Source organism: Chiroxiphia lanceolata, chromosome 1 (genome assembly GCF_009829145.1).
Source record: "Chiroxiphia lanceolata isolate bChiLan1 chromosome 1, bChiLan1.pri, whole genome shotgun sequence".
In the NCBI taxonomy this organism is placed as follows: Eukaryota; Metazoa; Chordata; class Aves; order Passeriformes; family Pipridae; genus Chiroxiphia; species Chiroxiphia lanceolata.
The window spans coordinates 46,648,114-46,671,300 of NC_045637.1; the positions used below are offsets into that span (position 1 = coordinate 46,648,114).

A 23,187-nucleotide genomic window follows, 5' to 3' on the forward strand; every position below is an offset into this window, starting at 1 on the left:
TATTTACCTTAGATCATGTTGTGTAGTAGGTGAATTTGAAGCCCATAAGAAGTTTGCTTTTTGTTTTTATTTGAATTTATTATCCATGTCCAAGTCAAACCATTACTATAAGTGCATGATGTTTATGAGCAGATGAGAAATGCAGACTTTACTATTGGTCCAGTAAATGTAGTAAAGTACTGTGTCAGGAAACCTAAATGCACCTTTTAAAAGCTTGGTAAATTTAATTTCAGGAAACAGGAATAATTTACGACACAGCATTAAACAATATCAAAAGTGTATTTAGTTCTGATGAGCCAGTTCTCTAATTAAAAGCTGTATACATGTATTGACTAGGTCTTCTAACTGTATTTCAGGCTCAGTTGAAAAAAGTAAAGGACAAAGCCTTCTTTCTTAAATTAATAAAAAACTCTCAAATCTCAACCTTCTGCAACTGATGATCACAATGAGGAAAAGTGTCAAATATTATCAAGTATTTTAAAAATAGTAAGTACTACCTGACTGAAGACATTTAGGAAAAGGTGGATTCTTTCCATCTAGATAAATTACATAGCTTTTTTGATCTTAAACATTTAGTTTTTCCTTCAGATCAATGAGCACCACAAGCTCACCTATGCTTTTGACCTGTTGAGGCTACAAAGAGAGAATGATTCTCTTTGACAAAAGAGGAAACGTTTACATGAATCATACCCATTTATATTTTCTAAATAAGAAGACAAAGATTTCTATATGTAGTTTATGTGGTGACAGAGTTTCAGGACAGTTTTTAGAGAGTAGTATTGTTTTAATTCATTCGTTTTTTGGTTACTCAGTATGACTTCCAAATTTTGTTTTACAGACTTTCATGCTGATTTCTGATTCCTTTGTGGAAGTCCTCTGAATTTAGGTCTCGCCTGGTTTTTAGAATTAATTTAAGAATTGTTTCTGAATGTTTGGTAAATACAGCATGAGTTCTGTTTAGTCTTCATCTGTCATTAGATAACAGCATCTCAAGTTGTGATGGGGAGAATGCATTTGACAGAATAGTGGAAAGAAGTGATGTACCCGATGTTGTTGTTTCATAAAATACTGTGACATAAACTGTCCTAGGTGAGGGAGGTCTGTTTGCATAAGGCATTGCTGTTTGTCCTGGCTCTGCCACACTGCATCAAGGTTTTGGGAAGACCATTGGGTCTGCTGCCTTTAGAGCTGACATTTTTTAATTTCCTCCCCATCCTTCCCATTTTGGAGAATGATAGAAAAGATTTCACTGGCACCTAAGAGAAAGGGCCTGTGAATTGCCTTGAAAAACATAGACACATTTATGGCACACACCTCTTGGACGCATCTAGTTAAAAAAATGTGAAGGTGGACAGTTGGCTTCTGTCACGTATTAGAAGGCAGGCTAAGGAAAGATGTAGTGGAGACAAGGTATATTAAAGATGTTAATTATTACTGAAACAAGTTAACATTGCAGTTCTTGGCAAAACTGCAGACATCTCTCGGATCTGAGGGTAAGCTAACATAAACACAAAGCTATGCAGCTGTACTTGAGACAGTTGAATGTGATTTGTAAATAGATCAAATGCAGTTACTGATTTTTTCCTGGGAGGTTGTTGAGAGTACCACAGTTCCATGACTAAAATTTCAGATGTCTCAAGTTACTCTGTTTCCTTGGTCCTCAGTGAAGAAGTTGAATCGTTGTATTGCAGGCATCCAGCAATAAAGGAGTTAGGGAAAAACCATGTGGATTGGTGATGCCAGTTTTTTTGAAAATCTGTAAGTTATGTCTATAATGGGAAAAATGCTAACAGATGCACATTAAAAGTGACATCTCTGCATTTATAAAACAATAAACTGCACTTTAGTGAACTTTATCAAATTGTTAACGTCTAATAAGGAACAGCAGCCATGTTGTGTGCTCGAGAGCCATAAGTCTTTTTATTTTACCCAAATGCCTTTCTCCATACCCAGGTTACTGTATGTATTTCATTTGTGGCATTATGTGTATGTTCCTTGGTAATTTTTCTAATTTATGACACTACTAAGCATGAATCTGTTAAGACCTTCAGATAAATACTATTATTTTATGACATCATAATTTGTTGTCTTTTGCAAAATCCTTAAGTTATGTACACAGTATTACAAGGATTATTGAAAAATGGACAGGACTTGAAAATGGAGTTCAATTTCAGTGACTCTTTGCTTTCCCTTGGCAGCATATCAAAGCAAAGTAATAACATCTCGGTGCCAGTGTTTTAAAATGTAGCTCAGATGTTTATTGTAAGGTCAGATCTGTTCCGTCTCACTTGCTGCTTCCTCCTGCTGCTGAAGAGGCTGCTTTTAGTTTGCAGAAATCCCTTTCTCTTGGGAAGGTGAGCTTTAGATACCACGATCTTGGGCCCTGAGAGGCAAATCAAAATAACACATCACTCATTTACTGTAGGCATTACCTAACTTAATAAGAGCTATTCTGGGCTCAGAATTCTCGGCTGAGGTGGCTGATCAAATTGATTATATTGCTTGCTAACCTGTCTGATTACCTCATCAAAGTGTTATACGCCAGCCATGTGGACTCTCTCCACGGGGCAGGAAGGTCTGCAGTAAAGGGACTGTGAGTAGCCTGTCAAAAAAATCTGGAGATGTGATGCCACATTTTCTGGATAATGCTTTTTGGACAACTAATGAACCTGTGTTTGCAAACTCTCAGGCTGTATTCCTTGTGAACCTTCTCCTGGGGGCAAGTGAATCCCTCACCTTTGCTATAAAATGGGGTAGGGTGACGTAAATATGGATCTATTTTCCAATTACGGTGTGCACCTTTTAATAGAAAGTAAAAAGTAGTGAAGAACGTGTACCCTGACATTCCTTGAAATTAATAGAAAACATTTAGCCTTGGGCTGGTTTATTTTGTTCAATTTTTTAGGGTGTGCATGTGTGAGGGAGGGTTTGTTTTGTGACTTTTTAGTGTTGGATTAGTTTGGGGGTTGTTTGGGGTTTTTTGGGGTGAGTTTTTGTTTTGGTAGTTTTTGTTTCCTTCCTTTGGTCTCGTTTTGTTTGGGGTTTTTTGTTTTGTTTTATTTTATTTTAATTTTCTAGAACATAACCCTTAATCCTAGTGAAATAGATCCTAAACATCACTGCACAGAGTCCAGTCCTTGCCTGCAGGATGTAGTCTGGCCAGACCTGCATGCAGATGGCTGTCAATTCCCTCAGACACAGGCGAGAGGAGAGAGCAGTTTTTATCTGCTACTGACAAACATCAGACTCCCAACATCTGATGACAGGTTGCTATTTCATGCTCTACAGTTTTGTTTCAACAGAAATTCAGTATGCTGTTTCACTGAATGACTTCGTCTTCTCTCTTTAGGTGAAGCAATTGCATTTATGGACTGAAAGCATTTTCACATGCCTACAAAGCCATGCCTGGGTTATAGTATTGGAGAGGAACTGTGCATCATGCACCAAGAAAGGAAAGAATTTTGTCATGAGGAACTTTCACAATTGTTTAGATATGAATCTGCTTATATTAGCTATGAAAGTACAGCATTTTGGTGATCTTAGCACACAATGTTCATGGTAATGCTTAACATACGGAAAAATATCTCTCGATCAGCAGTCATTACTGTAGGACACACTGGGTAGTATTTTCTGAAGTATATAGCAAGTGTATCATAGCTTACTCTATTCCATTTGCAAACTGGCATTGTTTTGAAGGAAAGGAAGTGAAAAGAGGTGTTTGTTCTTCTGAGTGAATGCCACAGGTGCCTATTTGAGGAAAATTGAGAGGAATACCAATGGCAGTTGAAATAGCTATTGAAATGTTGAAATGTTTATTACAATGGGGCTTTTCCACTCAGATTTCTTTTGGAAATGATTATTTAGTATTGTGGTAAGCAAAGCAAGGGGTGCCTTCCTATTGGAATAAGACAGTACTTGGATTTCTAAATGAAAATTAGTTTTATTTTTGTGATGCATTGATTCGGCAAGTTACCATTGAATGTTTCCATTATTCAGGTGCTTGGACTGTGTTTGACTCATCTAAATGTTAGAAGTTATTACTATTTTCATCTTATACCTTGGACTCTGCTCAGGGATCAGTCCCATTACACTGATTGCTGTAGAAATAATCACCAGACACTTTGTAGTCTAGGCATTTAGAGGGTGTTGCTGCATAATCTTTACTAAGAAACTTAGAATGTCGTGACTAGTAATTGAAAAATCAAGACTGCATAGAGTGCAATAGCTCACTGCTTCTCAGCAAAATAGTTTTGACTCGGACAGTAATAGGTTAATTGCCACATCCAGGAATGAATCCTAATGATTCCCTTTAGGAGCCATTATCACATGTGGGGTTTTCATTGCGATATTTATAACTGTAATCTTTGGTCTCAAAGCTCATGTAACTGTTCAATCCAGCAAAGGGTTTCAGAAAGGTAATATCCTGCTCTCATCCTTAGGCTTTGCTAAAAGTAGAATTTTCAGTTCTAGTTCAATCAGTCAAGCCCCTGCTATTTTCAGGCATTATTCCAATCTAACGCAATTTGAATGTCAAGTGTCTTGTGTTTTGCGCTCACAAGGCCCACAGGAAAGTCTAGACACACACACACACACACAAAAAGAAAAAAGCTGCATTTATCATAGGCAGTGTATCTTCAAATATATCAGAAAATCTGTTCTTTTTATTCTGTGTTCTTCTATGACTAGACTGAATCACGATTGTTAAACAAGAGTCTGTTCAGCCAGGTCTATCTCTTCTGTTTCCACCTGGAATAAATTGCATAAATTTGCACAGCATTGTCTTGGCTTAGGATCCTTAAGTATGTCTTAATTTTGCAGTGGCTGTATTGAAAGTTCTGTTTTGAATGAAGTCTGTGTGTATCTCTCTCATTTGTCTGTATATGTATCCAAGGATTTCTTTTCTTTTTCCCTTTCCTATAATAACCCTGGTACCGTGTTGTGCTACTGTCATGCTTGTCTGCATTTTGTGAAGAAAATGGTTTTTTATCAGTGGGGTTTTTTTCCTGGTGGAACGCCTTTTTTATTTCTGTCAATTCTATTACTGTCAATTTAAATTTAAGGGGATTATCTCAGCCTCATAATTTTGTAATGCCTAGGCAAGGTATTCAAAGAATGGTAAAAGATCTTGAAGGAAAGTAGTGTCACTTGAATTTTGGCTTAAACTGTGTCAGCTGTACACAAGTGACCTCATGTTGGTCATTTTAATGAGTTTGTACTGTATGGTGCAGTCAAACATGAAGTAACAATACTATTTCTGCTTGCAGCTAGTATTTCTCTAACTTATCTAGAGTCAGGTAGACCATACATGAAATAAAACAGTAATTTGAAAAGACTCGAGTCTGAGGTCCCGACTGCAGCTTAGACCCAAAGAAGCCAAGTTTCTCTTCCTCTTTTGTTTTTTCCTTTTGTGCTGTTGAGTTTTGGTGACCCTGCAAGGATGGACGGTTTTTGTCTCATTGAGAATATGGTTTAGGTAATCAACCAAGAAGATATAAGTAGTTAATAATCATCTGTGAGCCTTCACTAATTGCCACTAAAAAGTATTCCAGCACTGGATTTTTTTTTCCTGATCATTGTACTTATTTTAGGTCATGAAGAAAAACATGTAGAATATGTACTAATTACTCTTTGCTACCGTGTGTGGATTGATTACAACACTGAAGTTTTCCTATGATGTTGCAATGTTTTAGGTAAACGTCCATGCTCAGCAGTGTCAAGTAATTTCCTGTATATTTCTGATTCATTCTAATACTAGTGGTCCTTCATTTATTTTTAAGGTATGTACACACATTTGTTGGACCTAGGGGAAACATTAGGCATATTTGGAGAGATGCTATAACAAGATGTATGAATGACCCAAATAAAAGAGGTATCTTCAAATAGGTGAAATCCTGATAGTTCTCTTGATATTTCCCCCTCTTTATTGATAATCAATTAATGATTTATTAGCATGTCACCTTTGCCATTTTAAATGTTGAAAGCGATACACAGAAGGAGAGTATACCCATCTAGAGGTTACTTTTACCCACAGGGACTCCCTTATGATGAGACAGACATACTGCCCTAGCTTTTTGAGTTCTCTCCTTTGTTATGGGAAGCACTACTGTGGCCTGCCTGTGAAATACACTGTGCTAGCCCGCACCAGTCACCAAGTGCTTTTTTTCATTTTTGAGGTCAGATATCTCTGTTTAAGAATAATAATGATAAAAACCTGAGGTCTGACTAGATTCTATTAAGATGCCATGCCAACTAGTTTTCTGCCTGAGGCCTACTGGACATGATCCAGTGATAGTGTAATCCATGGGATTTATGATTTTTATGGCTATCTAACCACATCAGTGTAAATACTGCTAGGCTGTCTCTGCTGTCTCTTCCACTCCCTTTGGCAACTGGCAGGTTTCTTGCCCCGTTAGGTACAAAAGCACAGTGTTCAAACAAATAGAGTATTTTTTCACCGTTACCATTTGCTGAGGTAATGAGCATCCCTGTGTTACACGATGATGCTGCTTTGTGATCGGCTGTGCCTGCTGTTTGCTGTGGGGATGCTCATGCAGTTGTGCCCATATCCGGCTCTGTTGGCTGGAAGGCTCTCCAGATTCCCCCCTGAGATAACAGCATTCATCTTTTAGGAAAGAAGTGACATGCAGAGCTTCTGCGGTAACTAGAGTATGACTAAGGACATTTTAAAAGTCATAAAGAATAATTGTAGCGTTGGAAAATTAGACTGTAGCATACTGAGAGCAGTGACATGTGAGAGAGGGACAACAGCCACCAGTGTTGGACAGACCAGACAGAGGAAGGAAGGAAGAAAGGAAGGAAGGAGAGGAAAATCTGTACTGATGTTTGTGGAGGATCATCGCATTCAAATGTGTGCTGGTTTGTGAAGCTGAAAGGCAAGTTTAGGGAAAGTTGTTCCCTTTCCCCTCACAGTGTCCATAGCCACATGGGAGGGACTGCAAAATGTGGTCCCAAGCAACGGGTGGTATTGTGGGGTATGCAGCAGAATACAGAATATTGAATGTTCTTGCATCTGCTTCAAGACATTTCTTTTTTAAATGGGAGGCAAGGAACGTTGACCAGATCACTGCCATTTTGTCAGTGCTGGGAATTTTTGTTTGATGCAATGCAATGCAAATACAACGTTCACTTCTGCCTGAGCAGTCCCGTAATTTAATGAGAAACTACCCTATATTTATTTTATTGTATTTCTTTTCATGGTAAGAAGTGACATATAGCCTAAAAGCGATATATGCTTCTTTCCTATGTTCTGTTGTTGTTCCTAAACCCCTTTTAGTGTGGGGACTTAAGCCACTGTTTAAAACTGCTGAGCGGTTGCATTCATGGAACAGATCATCAGCTCATTTGAAAGTATGCACCCTTTTGATATTTCAGCAAGTTCTGCTTCTTTACAGAAACTCCAGGAGCCTGCATATTTATTTATGTAGTTCATTTGTTTATTTTTGTAAAGACAGCCCTCCAGTTATCTTTCTGCCTAGATGTGCTTGAAGCCTGAGCTGCAGCCTGAAATTAGTAAAGCTTTGGCACCTTGGTCAGGAGCACAGTTGAAAGTGGGAACAGGAAAAATGAGAGCATCAGGGAATAAAGTAAGTTTAAAAAACCAGAAAACAGAACACCTGAAGAGATGGGGAGGAGGAAGAAGAAAGAAAGAAAAGCTAGGAAAAAAGCTTGAAACCTGAAGCATATAAGAACTTCAGGCCAGGAGTAGTTGGCAAAGGGGACATATAAAGGCATCTATTCTCTGTTCTCGCTCTACTTATTGCTAGCAAGGGAAAAGAAACGGGAAAAAAAAAAAAGAGAAAGCTAACTTTTTTTTGCATTTTCTGAAGATAGACTAAAAGGCAAAGCTGCTTATCTGGTTTTTACTAGATATTTAAGTCATTACTGTAGCTCTAAAACTGCCCTTTAATTGCTGCACTGTAATTGTAGGTATTTGTTTCTTACACTGCTTAAGGTCGCATAAAAATGAATAGGGGTAAAAATAGGTTTCTGTTAAGTGCCTCAATTTTGCAACTGTTTTCTGCTAGCTGTCTGCAGAGACAGTACTTTCCCTTTAGTCTCCTGGTTTGGCTGTTAAGTAGATATATTTTTTAATTACCAAGTTGGATTTTAGCAGGTGTAGTCAGTTGATGCATTATGGGTATAAGAGATTAGTGTTTAATCCTTCTTTTTATTACTGTGTAGAATGGTATACTTGGGAAAGTATTAAAGGTGCATTGCGTACTCTCGAGTACAGAAATGACATTTATTACTGAGTTTTCTTTCAGCTAGCATCATTTAGAAAAAGTCTGGCGTAGAACTCTGCAGGGGCCTGTAGGCTGTTCTGTAGTGAAACTGCCTTAAACAATACAGAGTGGAAGAAAAGGGAAAGAAACCTTTTTGTGTTTTAAAACAAAAGCAGTTGTCGAAATATAAGTACTTCCCCTTCTTGAAGATGTTTATTCTCTTTTTACGCATTTTATTTTTTCTGAACTAAAGACAAAAGGGGTGTGAAAGTGCAGAAGATCTTTGTGCCAGTGAGTGGTAGAGGCAAGGACTGAAAAGGGTCAGTGAATCAGATATAATTTGGACTCTGTTTGAGATACCAGTCCTGTGTTTTGCTGATGGCTAGTGTTCCCATACTGAAAAGCTGCAGAGGCATTTCTATCGAATAGAAAGAACATTATCCCCATTTTCATTCTGGCATGCCTGTTACGACTTTGTTCTGTAAACAAAAAGGATTATGGGAACTGGAAACTAGATGGCATTTTATTAAAGAACTGTTTTGAGTCTTTCCCTGTGAATACAGTAATTGGGAAGTCTGGTCATAGCCACCTGTGAAAGAAAATACTTTAAAAATAGGCATTTGTGTTTGAGTTATTAGGGTTTATAAGGAAGAAGTCCTGTTACGTATGACAGATCTTTAATATTTCCCAATTGTACCCTGCAACAAAATACTTTAAAAGAAAAAATCTCAGTGTAATTGTAAAAATTAAGAACGAAAAAAAATGTTGCAGAGATAGGGAGAGTGAAGTCTATGTCCACTCTCGTTCTGCCATGTAGGCTGCCAGATTGCTTTAAAAGTATGTTGTTTTAGGAAACGTGCATATTTATCTATTTAGAACTAGTAGTCTGGGGAGTGGAGCAGGAGAGAGAATTGCATTGAATCATAGTTGTAGTAACCAGCACAAGTTATTTTTACCAGCATATCATAAAACTTGTCATGAAACTTTATAGCTTTTGTGCAGTATGCTACTTACTTAACATCCTAATTCCACAAGATAAAGTCATATATTAGTACTAGGTTTTACCTAATGCCTGCTGCAGATCACTCAAACTGCTTTCAGTTAGTGAAAAAAGCGTACAGTATGAATTAAACTAAAGTCTTGCATATCACTTTTCCTTTTAATTATTGTTTTCCTAACTGAATAGACAATTAAACAAACAGTACAGCATGGAAATGTGGAAAGTTAAGCTGCTATATTAGTCAGATCATGAAACACCTAAAGTTGGTAAATAGCTTGAGTGTATCCCTAGTTTTATCTCAGTTGAAACCTTTTGATGTGATGGTTTTTTCACCTCTTGTGAGCTTCATAACCTGGCTTTCACATGGCACCAGGTTTTAAAGCTTATGAAGACATGTGAAATTAGGAATTAGAGGCAAATGGCCATATTTGGCCCTCCGTAAGTGGCAAAACTCCAATTGGGTTTGTGTGACCTGCTGAAACAGCCCTCTACTTGGCGTGGGCTGGGGTGGCAGAACGCAGTGCTCAGCACAAAGGCAGAGATCTTCAAAAGCAATTACTGAATTAGCAGACTTGCCCTTCAGGAAGTGGTGAGTAGCTGCCTTTTGACAGCCAGGCTTTCTTTTGAAGTGTCGTAGGTTGGTTACTCCAGAAAGGCTCAAAATTAGTAGCTCTTTGAGATTTTTCTGGATGATCTGGAGTACAGGATAAACTAAGTGCATGAATATAAAAGTAGAAAAGAAAGGGAATTAAAAACGAAAGACTAGAAGAACCTTTTAGAAACAATGCCGGTGTATCGAATTGTCTCTAAAGAATATAATGACAAATTGAGTAACTATACCGCTAGGAAAATGGCCATTGCCTAAAATAACCTGATTATATTCCATATGTGTTTTGAATCAGCAAGTAGCTAGTTTTCTCAGCTTACACCTGAAAACAAGACATTTTTCTGGCTGCTGTAGACCACCCATGTATCAAAAATCAAATATTAAATAATTGTTTTAAGCTGGTTTCAGGAAGTTCTAAAATCAGATCCACTTTAAAGGTGCTGCTAGTGATGGAAAAGGCGAGTTAGAATGTAGTTCAGTTCTTTGTCATTGTAACAGTTCACTGTGATGTCAAAACCCCACTTCTCTTGAAGGTCGTCTATAATTGTAGTAAAGGATGTCTCAGGGGCATTTCACATGCCACTCCAACAAGCCATGAACTGAAATAGGAGCATGTGCACTGTTTTAGTAGGACTAACAGATCATCTTACAGATACAGAAGTAACCAGTCTGAATAAATTACTAATTTATAAAGTAAGGGGGAGATTATGTGAGGGTTTTTGTGTAGTTTTCTCCTGCTTCTCTGTCTGAGAAGACTTGTTAAATACAGAGTGTTCTTGGAGAAAGCAGCATTCAGATATTAAGTATGCAAATAGCTAGACAATTCAAGGAGAATGTTTCCATATAATTTCTCGTTCTGTCAAAGGTAAAAGTGGTATCTAGTAGGTAGTTGTGTCTAAGATACTTTCTTATTCTATTTATTTTGTCTGCTGCAGAATGATTCCGAGTGGTTTAAATACCCTTAGGTTTTCCATTTTATGATGAGCGGTCTCAACTGTATTGCTGAAGTACATGTGTTGTTAGCACTTGGCATTCATTGCAATTTCCATAATGTCCTCTTACTGAGCCTTTGCCTTCAGGTCAATGCTTAGGCGTTGAGAAGAGCATTCAAGAGGAGTAACACCATTCCAGCAAATTTCCAGCAGGAAGCACACTTGTTTGTTTGTACACGTGTGGATGTTATCTAGAAGTGAATTGAATATTTTCAAAGCGCAAAAAATCCAGATATCAAACTCAGTGCAACTTGTCTTGGAATCAAAGCAAGTAAAGAAAATGCGGTATTAATATTCTATATTATACACAAATATGTTCATGAAAAATTTATGTTAATAATATAGCCCATTATATAATTTTTTGCTCAGTCCTTGCTTGGATCAATTAATTTTTATGTTATTTGCCTAAGAGAAAAAGAGCAGAAGCAAGGTGTCGAAGAGTGCAAACCAACATAAGTAGCTGAAAAAGGTTTTTTATTGTCGGAGAAATGGTTCTAAGTAATTGAAGATTACTAGTCAGGTACACGAGGTTAGACTTAGACATGTATTTTGTAGATACTATGAATCATTCATTTCATTAGACCTGAGCATGAGTGGTAGAGATCTCTAGTGCACTTTAAATGAATTTGCATGTCTAGTTCTTAACGTTTTGTACGCTACATATGTATGCATATGTTGTAATTACTTCCATGTAAGAGTGTTAAACTGAGAGCTTCCTTTCATACCACGTAGCTTTAGGTTTTCATTTCAGAATGTTGCAGTCAGAGGTTCTCTTTTATTCTTGCTTTAATAATATATACTTGTCTTGGGTTTAGGACAGGAAAAGACTCACAAATTAGGATACTAATGGGTTTTTTCTTAGGGTATAGTATTTAATAATAATCTTATACTAATAAGAAATAAAATTTTTCTTTTGTTTAAAGACCCTAGTTTTATGAATCCTTGTGCACAGCTGTATTTTGAGCCTGGGAACTGATTGCATTTACTCCCATGTTGCATATTACTGCCTTGATCTGACTAAAGGTATTCTCTTTAAAACTGAAACAATATATTTCCTATTATGATTTAATACTTTCTGTGGCTTTCAGATAATATACTTTTAAAAAGGTGATACTTTCAGAAGATGTACAAGATACTCAGATGAGAAATACTTAAAAATCCAGGAGTTATTTTTTACAGATTGTGATAGTCACATCAGATCATTTATGCAGTGTTATTAAAAACCAGTAAAATCAGATAATTAATCTCTTTCTGCTGCATACAGAGTGACTAAGATTCTGCATAATGTATCTTGTTAACCTTCTTTTTAAGGGAAAAGAATCCCTGTGATTGATTGGTCAACGTAAAGTGACTTATGGAAAGCATACCTCCCTTTCCTGTGGTTAGAAAGAGCATGGTTGCAGAAACAGTCATTATCCACAGTACAAAAAAAATATCCCTTGTAGCATTTTTGAAAAAAATCTTTACCTAAAAAGCCACTGTCAGAAATCACTCTTTGTTCATACTAGTTGAACACTGAAAAATGAAACAAAGTGATCTGAATCAAATTTACGAGACTGATAACCATGCAGCTGGGGGGAGAGTAGCTACTGCACAACCTGTACTCTGCCAAGGGAATTTAATTATAGATGGTTATACTTGAGTATAATTTGATAATATGTGCTCCTTGCAAAGGGAGAATAATTCTCACAAAGCATTGACAATTTTATATGTTTTTACCAGGATACTGTCAAAGGAGAGGGATTTTCATTGAATTTCATAATTTACTGTTGCCTGGAGGAGGATTATCAATGAAATGGCTAGCGGGGTGTTTTTTTCTTGGTTTTATATTTTTTGTTGCTGGAGTCTATATGTAAGAAGATGGGAGAGGAAGGAATCCTCTTCTTTATGAGTTTGAAAATCTAAAATGAATAAAGTATGTTACTCTGTAATAGACAGATAATAATTTTTTATAAAATATGGCTGTGATATCTTAATCTTTTGGACCTTAATGGCTGATACTCATTTTAGCTTTTACCTTTTTACAAAACAATAATGATCAAAGTTTAGATTAATATTCATTCTCTTTCCCACTCCCTACTTTTCAGAAGTAAGTCAGAGAAGAGGCAGAGGAGGATCTGGCTCACTCTTCATCCTTTCAGTCAAGACACTCTTTTGAAGAGCAGATTTTGAGAGAAGTCATAGCTGGGAGGTCAACAGAGGCACAGAGCTATTGCTGCCTGGCTTTATTTGTGGATTTTTTTGGGGTGTTTTTAGTGTGGTTGTTTTTTTTGTTTGGTTGGTTTTTTGACTTAGTCTCTCAATGTGAACTGTTTCTGAGGGTTTTCTTCGTAAAAAGTGATGGCACTTCAGGGATGCCCAGCTTCCTTTATTACTGGGGTCTGGGTGGTCTGTGCCTCAGAAACCAAGTACAAGTAGCACTTGTCATTAACTTCTTAAATCATTAAATGTAGTACCTTTTGAATAAGCTCTTCTTGGACATCTTTTTATTTTTGTGCTAGGCAATACAGTATGTCCAGCTCTAAAAGTTGGACAATCAGAATTACAAAATTAGGACTGTGGTAATGATTTCTAGGTACTGCAATAGCTGTACCTTTTCTCAGTTGGCTGTTTTCTCATTCCTTTTCTCAGCTGGCTGTTGCATTTCAACATAGTATTTCAGAAAGCTGACTCAAGCTGCAAGGCTTATTTTGAAAAGAATGGGTCAACATCTGGGATCTGGACCTTCTGTCTGTCAATTTTCTCTTCCCATGTGAACAGCAAAGCAGAAGTTCTGTCACCTTCTCCAAATCCTGTAGACCTGTAGCTTGTAGATCATAGGAAAGGAAGTCATTGTACTTGATGAATCAGGTAGGATGGACTTGAGGAGCCACAGGGATTGCTTAGAGAGTAATATATTGAAAACTTACGTGAGAGGCTGAGTGTTAGAATTTCAAAAAAGCACTCTATTTGCTTATGAGGAAGACCTGAAGCAACATCTCCAAGAAGGATCTCAGGAGGAGCCTGCTGGTGAGGCTTCAGCCTTTTACCCAGGCAGATTGTTTTTCCGGCGTTCAGTGTTTTGTGGACATGGCATGCTCTTCTCCCCAAAGTGAGGCTGGCATTTCACCTTCAAATTCTGCGAGCCATCTGGAAAGAGCAGTATCCCTGCCCAGTCCAGCAAGTTCATTATTAAGAAGGTTGATGCTGTATCATTTATTTGGAGAAGTGCTGTGCTTTGTCTCGTTTTTGTACCTGCTGGGCCCTTCTAAAGTACTACGTCTTAAAGAAAGACTTAAGTCTTCTCTGTCAGGAGAGGGCAAATGGGGGATTCTGGAAAACTGAAAGAATGCAATAAGGAAAGAAATTTAGTCTGTCAACTGAACATCATTTTGGTCCTTGAAGTTCAAATACAAAAAAGTATGATTCTTCTTCTCAGTAGCTTCCTGGAAACAGTGCATTACAGGAGAAAGTGTATGATGCATGACATTTAGTAGTGATTTTTCTTGAAAGGGACCTTTAGGTTTTGCAGCTAAATAGTTTGTGCATGGGTTAGCACAATATAAAAAGTCCAATAACTGAAATGAGGCATAAAGCATCATTTCATCTTCACTATGTGAATTTTAGCACAACCTTCATAATGATGTTTTGCATTTCTGTTCCTCATACAATCAAAATATTTCATAATGCCTTGGAAACATTAAAGAATGATCATTGATTATAAAAGCACACTTCCATTTTTTTGCTTATTATTATTTGCAGTCATCCAGAAGATAAGTGGTGGTGAAAAGAATTGGGTAAAGAAGGCAGTATCCTGTTACCGGTTCTGTTTTGTGCACTTCACATCATTATCTATACAATTGGTTTTACTGACTTCTTGTTCCAATGTGCATCTTTCAGACATGACAGAAGGAAGACGGGAGGGAATTAAGCAAGAATAGGTAACTCCTAAGTAGACTAATGGATATGTGTAGTACACAAAATAGCTTTAAAAAATAAATAAAAAAGGCAAGGTCTTTAACTTAGGTTTTTTCTGTGAGGTAAGTATTTACTGCCTCCCCCATCTTGTTGATGAGGGACGAGGAAACTTAGCCCCAGCACTCCTAAATAACCTACCTGAGATGACACAGCTGGATTGCAGGCTGAGCTGGGCACAGAACTTTATCTCTTAACAGATTTCTAGGTTTCTGTCATACCCCTGTTGACAGGGAACGTTGTGTTTGAAATCATGGTTACACTGTAATTAAATTTTTTGAGTGTTTTTACTGAATTGACTTGACTGGATCTTTATGCAGCTTGAGGTACAAACCCCTGCAGCCATCCACTGAAAAACAACATGGAAGGAGATGGTTTTCTTGCTGGTGGGGGGGGTCGATCTTTGGGAGTAGGGCTGTCTGTCTAGGCTTAAAATCTCTACCTAGCAGTCCACAGAAGAATACCATTGTTATGTGGACTGACCACTGAAGTACAAGTCTTAACTCATAATTGCATGTGATAATAGCGGTTACAAGTTAAGTATTTCTGCTTTTGAATTTGTTCTTAATGCACTGTATGTCACACTGAGTTCAAGTGGGCAACTTTTTAATTTTTTTTTGTTCATCATTTTGTGTCTGTTTTACAGTGAGGTTTCAAAGCTGTGATGGAAACAAAAAAATACACTTTGGAAGCAGTGAGCCAGATTTCAGAGTAGGTGAAGATGGTGTCGTCTATGCGGAGCGAAGCTTTCAACTTTCAGCAGAGCCCACGGAGTTTGTTGTGTCTGCTCAAGACAAGGAAACCCAGCAAGAATGGCAAATGAGAGTGAAGCTAACCCCTGAACCAGCCTTCACAGGGGCTTCAGAAAAGGTAAAACAGCAACTAAATACAGCATGTGTAAATGTAGCTCTACAAACAGGCATAAAAATAGGGGTTTGACTCTGCCTGTCATGTACCTCTCCATGAGCCATCTTATTAATGGACACCTGGTGCATGCATGGCTGGAGCTTCAGAAGGAACTTCTGTAGTCTTACTCTGTAGCTTTGCTAAGGCATGGAAAGACATGCCTGTTTACGTGTATAGGATTCATTTATGTTTGAGCTTTTTGTTTGTATAGTTTGAAATTTACACCTGAATTTAAATCTCACACAGCCATTTCTTTATTTTAAATTTCTTGGAAGTATTATAGTATTTATTCAAGTGGTTAAATGTAACTGGAAAATAAACAAATCTGTGATAGAATGCATCACATTTATTAGATGGGAGCTGTAGATTTACAGCAGTAAGTAGGAAAGCAGTTCTGGCAGGGAATATTGGCTTTGTCTTGTCCTGTCATAATCAAATTGGAGATTGTATTAATTATTCATGATTCCAGCACTTACTTGTTAAGGAAGATAGTCTCCCTCTGCTGGAAGCTGCCATAGGATAAAACACTTACTATAACAAAACTCAGACATAGCAATATGCAATTAACAGTGTATTTACTTTAGGAAAGCATATTAGGTTGTCTACCTCTTTCTGTTATATTACTCGCTGCCTGCTGTTTCTTGCCTTCTCTTTTAAAGTGCTTAGTTTTCAGATAAAGAACAAAATTTATTCATAGATTAACATTCCTGTAATAGGTACACATTAAAGATTTAAGCATAATGTCAAAATAGAAATGTGGTTACGCAAGACAGTTTTCCTGAGAACACACTGGAGACCAGTGCTGTGTAATCCTCATTTTTTTGTTTGCTTATGCAATGATTGTGTTAAATCTGCTAAGGCGTGTTTTTAACAATGAAAATACTGTCATTCTGTTCGTGGAAGTGTAGTGAAAGAGCAGATGCTTAGATATGCCAGAGCATGTCCTGTTCATTCCAAAGACACAGTTCAGGTATCCTTACCATCAACAGAATGTAGAGTAGTAGAACTTGGCCTTCAGTTGGGCATCTGTTTATACTCTGTGACATAGTCAATTAAAATAAAAAGAAAGTTTTTCTTTTAAAATATTTGGAAAGCATTTTTGTTGCCCTGTCTCCAACCTTAGGCATGCTAGCTCTGTGTGCTGTCATGCAAAGGATGAAATGACTGCAGATACAGAAGGGAATAGGAAGGGAATGTTGACACCCGGCAGAGATTAATGCCCAATGTGTAAAGTGGGTCATCTCCTGCATCCATCATGGCTGACATAGGTTTAAAATAATTACAGCATTAATTCTATGGGATTTAATAGGGTCATAAATATTTGAGACATTCCTTACCAGTTTGTATTAAACTTCTCTTGGAACTCAAATTATATTTTAGAACATCCAGATCTAAATTTAGTGTACAGTAGCACATTACCTGAACTGAAGTTCTAGCTAATGAGAAATATGTAAAGGCATACTATTAATTTGCAAAATATTAACTACTTCTCAGAAATTGCAGAATAGTTTACAACAGTAGTGCCATGTATAAATGGTTTATAATTCCCTTTCTCCTCCAAGTTTAATAAGGAAAAAAGGAGGTTCTTATAATTTTGCAGTGCAGTGTAAATAATATTTGTTTTTTTTCATACTGCACTGTGAATGCAAATAAAACAGTTCCATGAACAGAGAGGAAAGATAGCTTTTTAGTCAATTATGTAATTGTATCTGAGTTACTTTATGATGTCTGCTAGTAATTCTCCTTCTAACATGTGCTTAATTTTATCTTGTACCTGGGAAAGGACCAAAGGAAAATTGAAGACATCGTATTTCCATGGCAACAATACAAGCACAGCAGCCCTTTGAAGAGGCAGAAGAGAGACTGGGTTATTCCTCCAATCAACCTACAGAAAATTCCAAAGGACCTTTTCCTCAGGAATTAGTTAGGGTAAGGAAGTTAATGGGAATGTGGTTTCAAGCATCCCTCTGAGAGCTCTTGAAGAGATTTTGCGTAATGCTGTCTTGTTCATCGTCCAGACCATTATCGGAGCCTTTTGGGCTGGTTTCTTTTCACTAGCTCTGCGAGCGTACTGGGCTGCATCTAATTTCCTGGGGTTTAAGTTGTCCCTATGCTTCTGTACTGGTGGAAGGTTGACCTTGGTTTGGGTGGGTAAGTGTGATGACTTCCTTAAGTGAATAAGCAGTATCTCTGTTGGTTCAGGAGTCCTCCAGTCTCCTGCACTGGAGTTCCTCTACCTGGGGAGGGTGTGGGCGTGGCAGAAGACGAATACACCAGGAGGAAATAGGATCGATGAGGTGAGGACAGCAGCTGTTCCACAGGACTTTGCAGCCAGACATGGCCATTAACAAGGAGCCCAGCACCTCTCCTGGGCTGGCTTCCGATCCTGGTACTGTCTGGTCATGATGAATTCATTGGAACTTTGCAGAGCATTAGCCCAAGTTGATAGGGTACAGTTTTGCTCTGTTCTGTCAATGTATGTGCCAGTGATTCACCTGCTTCTCACAGATATGCTGCCCTTCATTTTTTTCCTTAAAAGATGAAACAAAAGTTCAGTCGTAACAAAATAGTGAGCTTCTAAAGAGCTTTTGCCAGTAGTAGAAGACAGTCTGTAGCTTTGGTCTGGAAAGATACAGGAAGAGCGGAAAAAACAGACTTTTATTTCATATATAATTTTATGGTAGTATATGTTTTCTGTAAGATCTAATAATGCTGCTTAAGGTAAGAATACTTACTTGTTTTGGTTTAATACAATTCATTCTATTATGAGAAATAGGGATATTTTCACGTTTCTAAAAATTGATTGACCAGCTTTCTAACAAAGGGTGCTTTGAAAACTTCAAGCATAATACCAACTCTTATACCATTTCAGAATAATTATTTTTACAAGTTTAGCTTAAAAAATGAGGAGAAAAAAAACCCCCAGAGCTGCTGCTTGCCTCAGCAGCCATCCCATCCAGCGGTTGTTTGTAGCTAATGTAAACTTTATCTTTTTGACGTGTAGATTAGGTCCGATCGTGATAAAGCCTTTCGCTGCGGGTACAGTGTGACGGGCCCAGGCGCTGACCAACCTCCAACAGGCATCTTCATCATCAACCCCATCTCAGGACAGCTGTCTGTGACAAAGCCTTTAGACCGCGAACAGATTGCTTCTTTTCATGTAAGAGTTTAATTTACCATAAATCAGATTATCAAATTGAAGATGAACATCTGCTTCAAACATGACTTGAGCAGCCAGCATTTAGTTTTCTGTGAGATATGATTTGAAGAGTTTGTAGCAGATTTGTATTTACTGAAGTTAATAAGGCTAACTCTTATTATATTTAAGCAGCTTAAATGCATTAACATATGTAAACAGTTATTAAGTGTATTTAGATGAAGTAATTTTTAAAGACTGAAATATGGATACTGTAGCTTATATGTCAAATACAGGCCATTGATCACAGTCTCCACTGAATTGTATACTTCTCAAAAGTTTATTTTTAATTCAACAACTCAAATTAGGATGTGACTGCTATAAGAATTGCAGCAGCTGTGATTTGAGAAATGGATAGGAAGAATAACGTACCAATTTTCATTTTAGGGGCAATCTAAGCATTTTAATGGAATTGTAAATTAGGTCTGTCAGCTTATGAAATGATATTCTTTGCGGTAAAGAAATTGGACACAGTAGACCACAGATTCCAGTATTAGAGGAAAGGGAAGGTTTCAAGGAAAGGGACCAGGCTGTGACCTAAAGTTGTCTGTGCTTTGAGAAACCATGCTGAAATCACTACAGAAGTCGCTTCAGCTCCTAGAGAGAGTTTTCCAGCATGTTGTGGATTTAAAACGCTCCTTGCCTTGTGTTCCGGGAAGCCCTTTGAGTGCTGCTCCCAAACAGAGGACACAGCAGGAGATGTCAGGGGGAGGAGGGAAGAGGGGGAAAGGCTCTCTCCCAACAACAGCTCTGGCATCAGTAAGATTTTTACTGAGCATTTGACATTGGTGATTCAAGATTTACTGGCTTGGGAATTTACATTATATAAGTCATTTACAGAGCGGTGAGTTAATAATGCTGTCTTGCTCCTTTCTAGTAGGTTTGTAGCCATAAGATATGTGTGTGCATGTATATATGTATAATGGGCATCAGCAGGACTGCTATAAGAGAAAGTTACTCTTTTTCCTAGCAATTGCCGCACTCTGGCCTAAATACAAGGTTTACATTTTCAGAAAGTACTGTATTCCTTTTTTTTTTTTTTTTTTTGCTCTTGAATTTAGGATGTCAAAGTTAGTTACTCAGCTCTTTTTGACAATCAGGGCATTAAATTTAAGTATGTCAGTAACTTTAAACTCAGTCCTAATTTAGCTTCAGCTAATTTTAGAGTAGAATTTCAGTGTGTTTACTGACAGTGGTTTATCACAAACCCTACCTTGGTGTTTTAGATAAAACAAATTTATTCTCTATGTTTTCTCTGTGCATTCATGTCTGTCCAATATATGTATATGAGTAAAGAATTTTTGAAAGCATTCCTTCCCTATCAGTTGTAAGATGTTTCCTGTTTTAATATAAATCTGCATATTTTTTAGAGTCTGTGTTCTAATGGTCATTATTAAATGACCATTAGTGGCAGTAGCCACTGGTAGTAATCATAATTACATGATCTTCTAAGATAATTTTCAGCAAATTAAAGAAGTCTGCAACTTAGAATACTTTAGAAGTCTGAAAAGCAGTTCCATTAGCAAGTTGAGAACTTAAAAGTTCAATATGAGGGAACAGTGACAGATAAAAAAATACACTGAGCTAAAAATGTCTGGCCTGAAATTTCCTGTCACCATTATTATATCTATTTGTGCAAATTCTAATACTTTTAATGATTTTTTGCAGCTGAGAGCACACGCAGTGGATGTAAATGGAAACCAGGTGGAAAATCCTATTGACATCGTTATTAATGTCATTGACATGAATGACAATAGACCTGAATTCTTACACCAGGTTTGGAATGGGACAGTCCCTGAGGGATCAAAGCCAGGTAATACATGGGCTTTTGGGAGATGGGGGTATCATTTTGTAGTATCATATTTACAGTATCATTTTGAAGGTGACGAAGGTAGTGCCTTCAGACCTTGTAATACTTTCAAAGGTGTCTTAGTGTGAGGAGCAAAGTCTCAGATACTATCTTCTTATTTCACCCTTTTTAAAATTCACTTTTTAGCATGCTGAGATTCATTTCCAAAAGATGAAATTGCTATATACATAACCTATAGCAGGAAAGGCTTAAAGAATATAAGTTTTGGGTTGTGGTTTTGAAAATCCTATTTATAATGTCAGAATTCTTACATTTATTGTTATGATAGACATTGACGTTCATTTAGTTGACAGGTCAGGGTATAAGAGACTTTGGAAATGTCACCAAATCCAGTTCTAGTTCTGATTCTCAGAGGCTTTTGAAATACTGGGATTTGAAATCAATGTCATTTGAATTCTCAAGAAAACCTAAGTGTTGTTCAGATCTCATTAAAATTCTAATCAGCTCAGACTAAAGTTTGCAGTATGGCTGAAGCCACTTCCTTAATTTGTCAGTATTGCAAAATGAATTTTTCAGAAAGGTTAGTACAAGAAATGGGTTTTTTCTCTTCACAGTGTTGACTTGGCGTTTGAGATACATCTCAAAGACCTTTGAAAGAGTATTGTTTGTATTGATTTTCAGTCACTATCAGTATGTGCACCAATTCTGAACGTTAAGTATATTTCCTTTGGCCCAGTTAATCACATTTGTATCTAAACATGAGATGCGTTGTTGTTACAGAAATGTTATTTGTGGCAGAATTGTAGGATTTCATTGTTTATGGAGCTTCTTCACTTATAAGCAAATCTGATATTTTATAAACACAGAGTATTTTTATCTCCTCTTATGTATTTTAATTACTCTGTTGGTGAGTCTTGAGTTTAGTTAGTTTGTTTTAAGTAAGGAAGGAATGTGTAGAGTTTACCAAAAGAAATACATGCTTTGACCGTTGCTTGTAAAGTGATCTTGTGTAATCTGAGTGTAAACTGTTTATATAACATCAATTATTTATCCTGCTGCTAGGAACCTACGTGATGACTGTTACTGCCATCGATGCTGATGATCCCAATACACAGAATGGGATGCTGAGATACAGAATCTTGTCACAGGCTCCGAGCAGCCCTTCTCCAAACATGTTTACAATCAACAACGAAACCGGTGATATTATCACTGTAGCAGCTGGGCTTGACAGAGAGGTATGGCAGGTCTTATTCCTGTAGGCTGGGTTTCACTTAATTAATCACTTAATTCATTAATTGACTTAATTAATCACTTAAAGGTGCACATCTTGGGGGCACAGGTGGATGAGAGGCTGGACATGGGCTGACAATATACACTTGCAGGTAATCATATCCAGGGCTGCATCAAAAGAAGCATAGCCAACAGGTTGAGGGAGGGGATTCTCCCTTCTATTCTGCTCTTGTGAGACCCCTCCTGGAGTGCTGCATCCAGCTCTGGGGTCCTCAGTACAGGAAAGACATGGACCTGCTGGAGCAAGTCCAGAGGAGGGACGTGAATGTGATAGGAGGGCTGGAGCACCTCTCTTATGAAGACAAGGGGGAGAGACCTGGGGTTGTTCAGCATGGAGAAGAGAAGGCTCCTGGGAGACCTTATAGCAGCCTTCTAGTACCTAAATGAGGCCTACAGGAGAGCTGGAGAGGGACTTTTTAGAAGGGCATGTGGTGATAAAACGAGGGGGAATGGCTTTAAACTGAAAGCGGGTGGGTTTAAATTAGGTAAAAGGAAGAAATTCTTTACTGTGAGGATAGTAAGGCACTGGAACAGGTAGCCCAGAGAACTTGTGGATGCCCCATCCCTGGAATTGTTCAAGGCCAGGTTGGATGGGGTTCTGAGCAATGGTGTAGTTGGAGGTGTCCCTGCCAATGGCAGGGGGGTTGGAACTAGATAATTCGTAAGGTTACTTCCAGCCCAGACCATTTTATGATGCTGTGAAATATTTCTCCCCCTTCCCAGTCTGAACTTCTTCCCTTTTTTCACCTTGTTGACACTAGTCACTGTCCTAGGCCCAGAGTACAAAAACCCAGGGGAGAGAAAATTATGTTAGAGGGGAAAATTGGACCTACACATTCTTTTTCGTGTAGTCACCCTTCGTTCAGTGGGGTCCTGGAAAGGATCTTGTCCCATAAGCCTGTTTGCTTTTAAGGAACAGATACACACTAAAGCAGAGCAATGCAATTAAGGAGCTCAGGCCTTGGTGCTAAAGTGGGAGCTTCAGACCTTTCCTCTTGATGAGCTCTGTGGGCAAAGAAGAGATGGAAAATGAATTTGGCTATATGGTTTATTTTTTTTGGAAGCTTCAGGAAAGCTTTTGTGCTCCTCTGTCCTCTTCCTTTCTCTTCACAGAGAGCTAGTAAATATTTAAAATCTTCTGAATGCTGTGTTGCTACATTTGCAGTAATTCCTTGATCTGAACTTTGTA

At 37.8% G+C, this 23,187-nt stretch overlaps 1 protein-coding gene across 1 annotated transcript in view; it reads left to right on the top strand.

The window, feature by feature from the left end:
• The window catches only part of CDH2 (cadherin 2), a 118,897-nt gene that overhangs the window by 63,913 nt on the left and 31,797 nt on the right, over window positions 1–23,187 (top strand). The window contains 6 exon segments of the mRNA XM_032697291.1: window positions 15,443–15,666; window positions 17,486–17,588; window positions 17,591–17,631; window positions 18,707–18,862; window positions 20,567–20,711; window positions 21,771–21,943. Coding sequence (XP_032553182.1) covers window positions 15,443–15,666; window positions 17,486–17,588; window positions 17,591–17,631; window positions 18,707–18,862; window positions 20,567–20,711; window positions 21,771–21,943 — 842 coding nt within the window.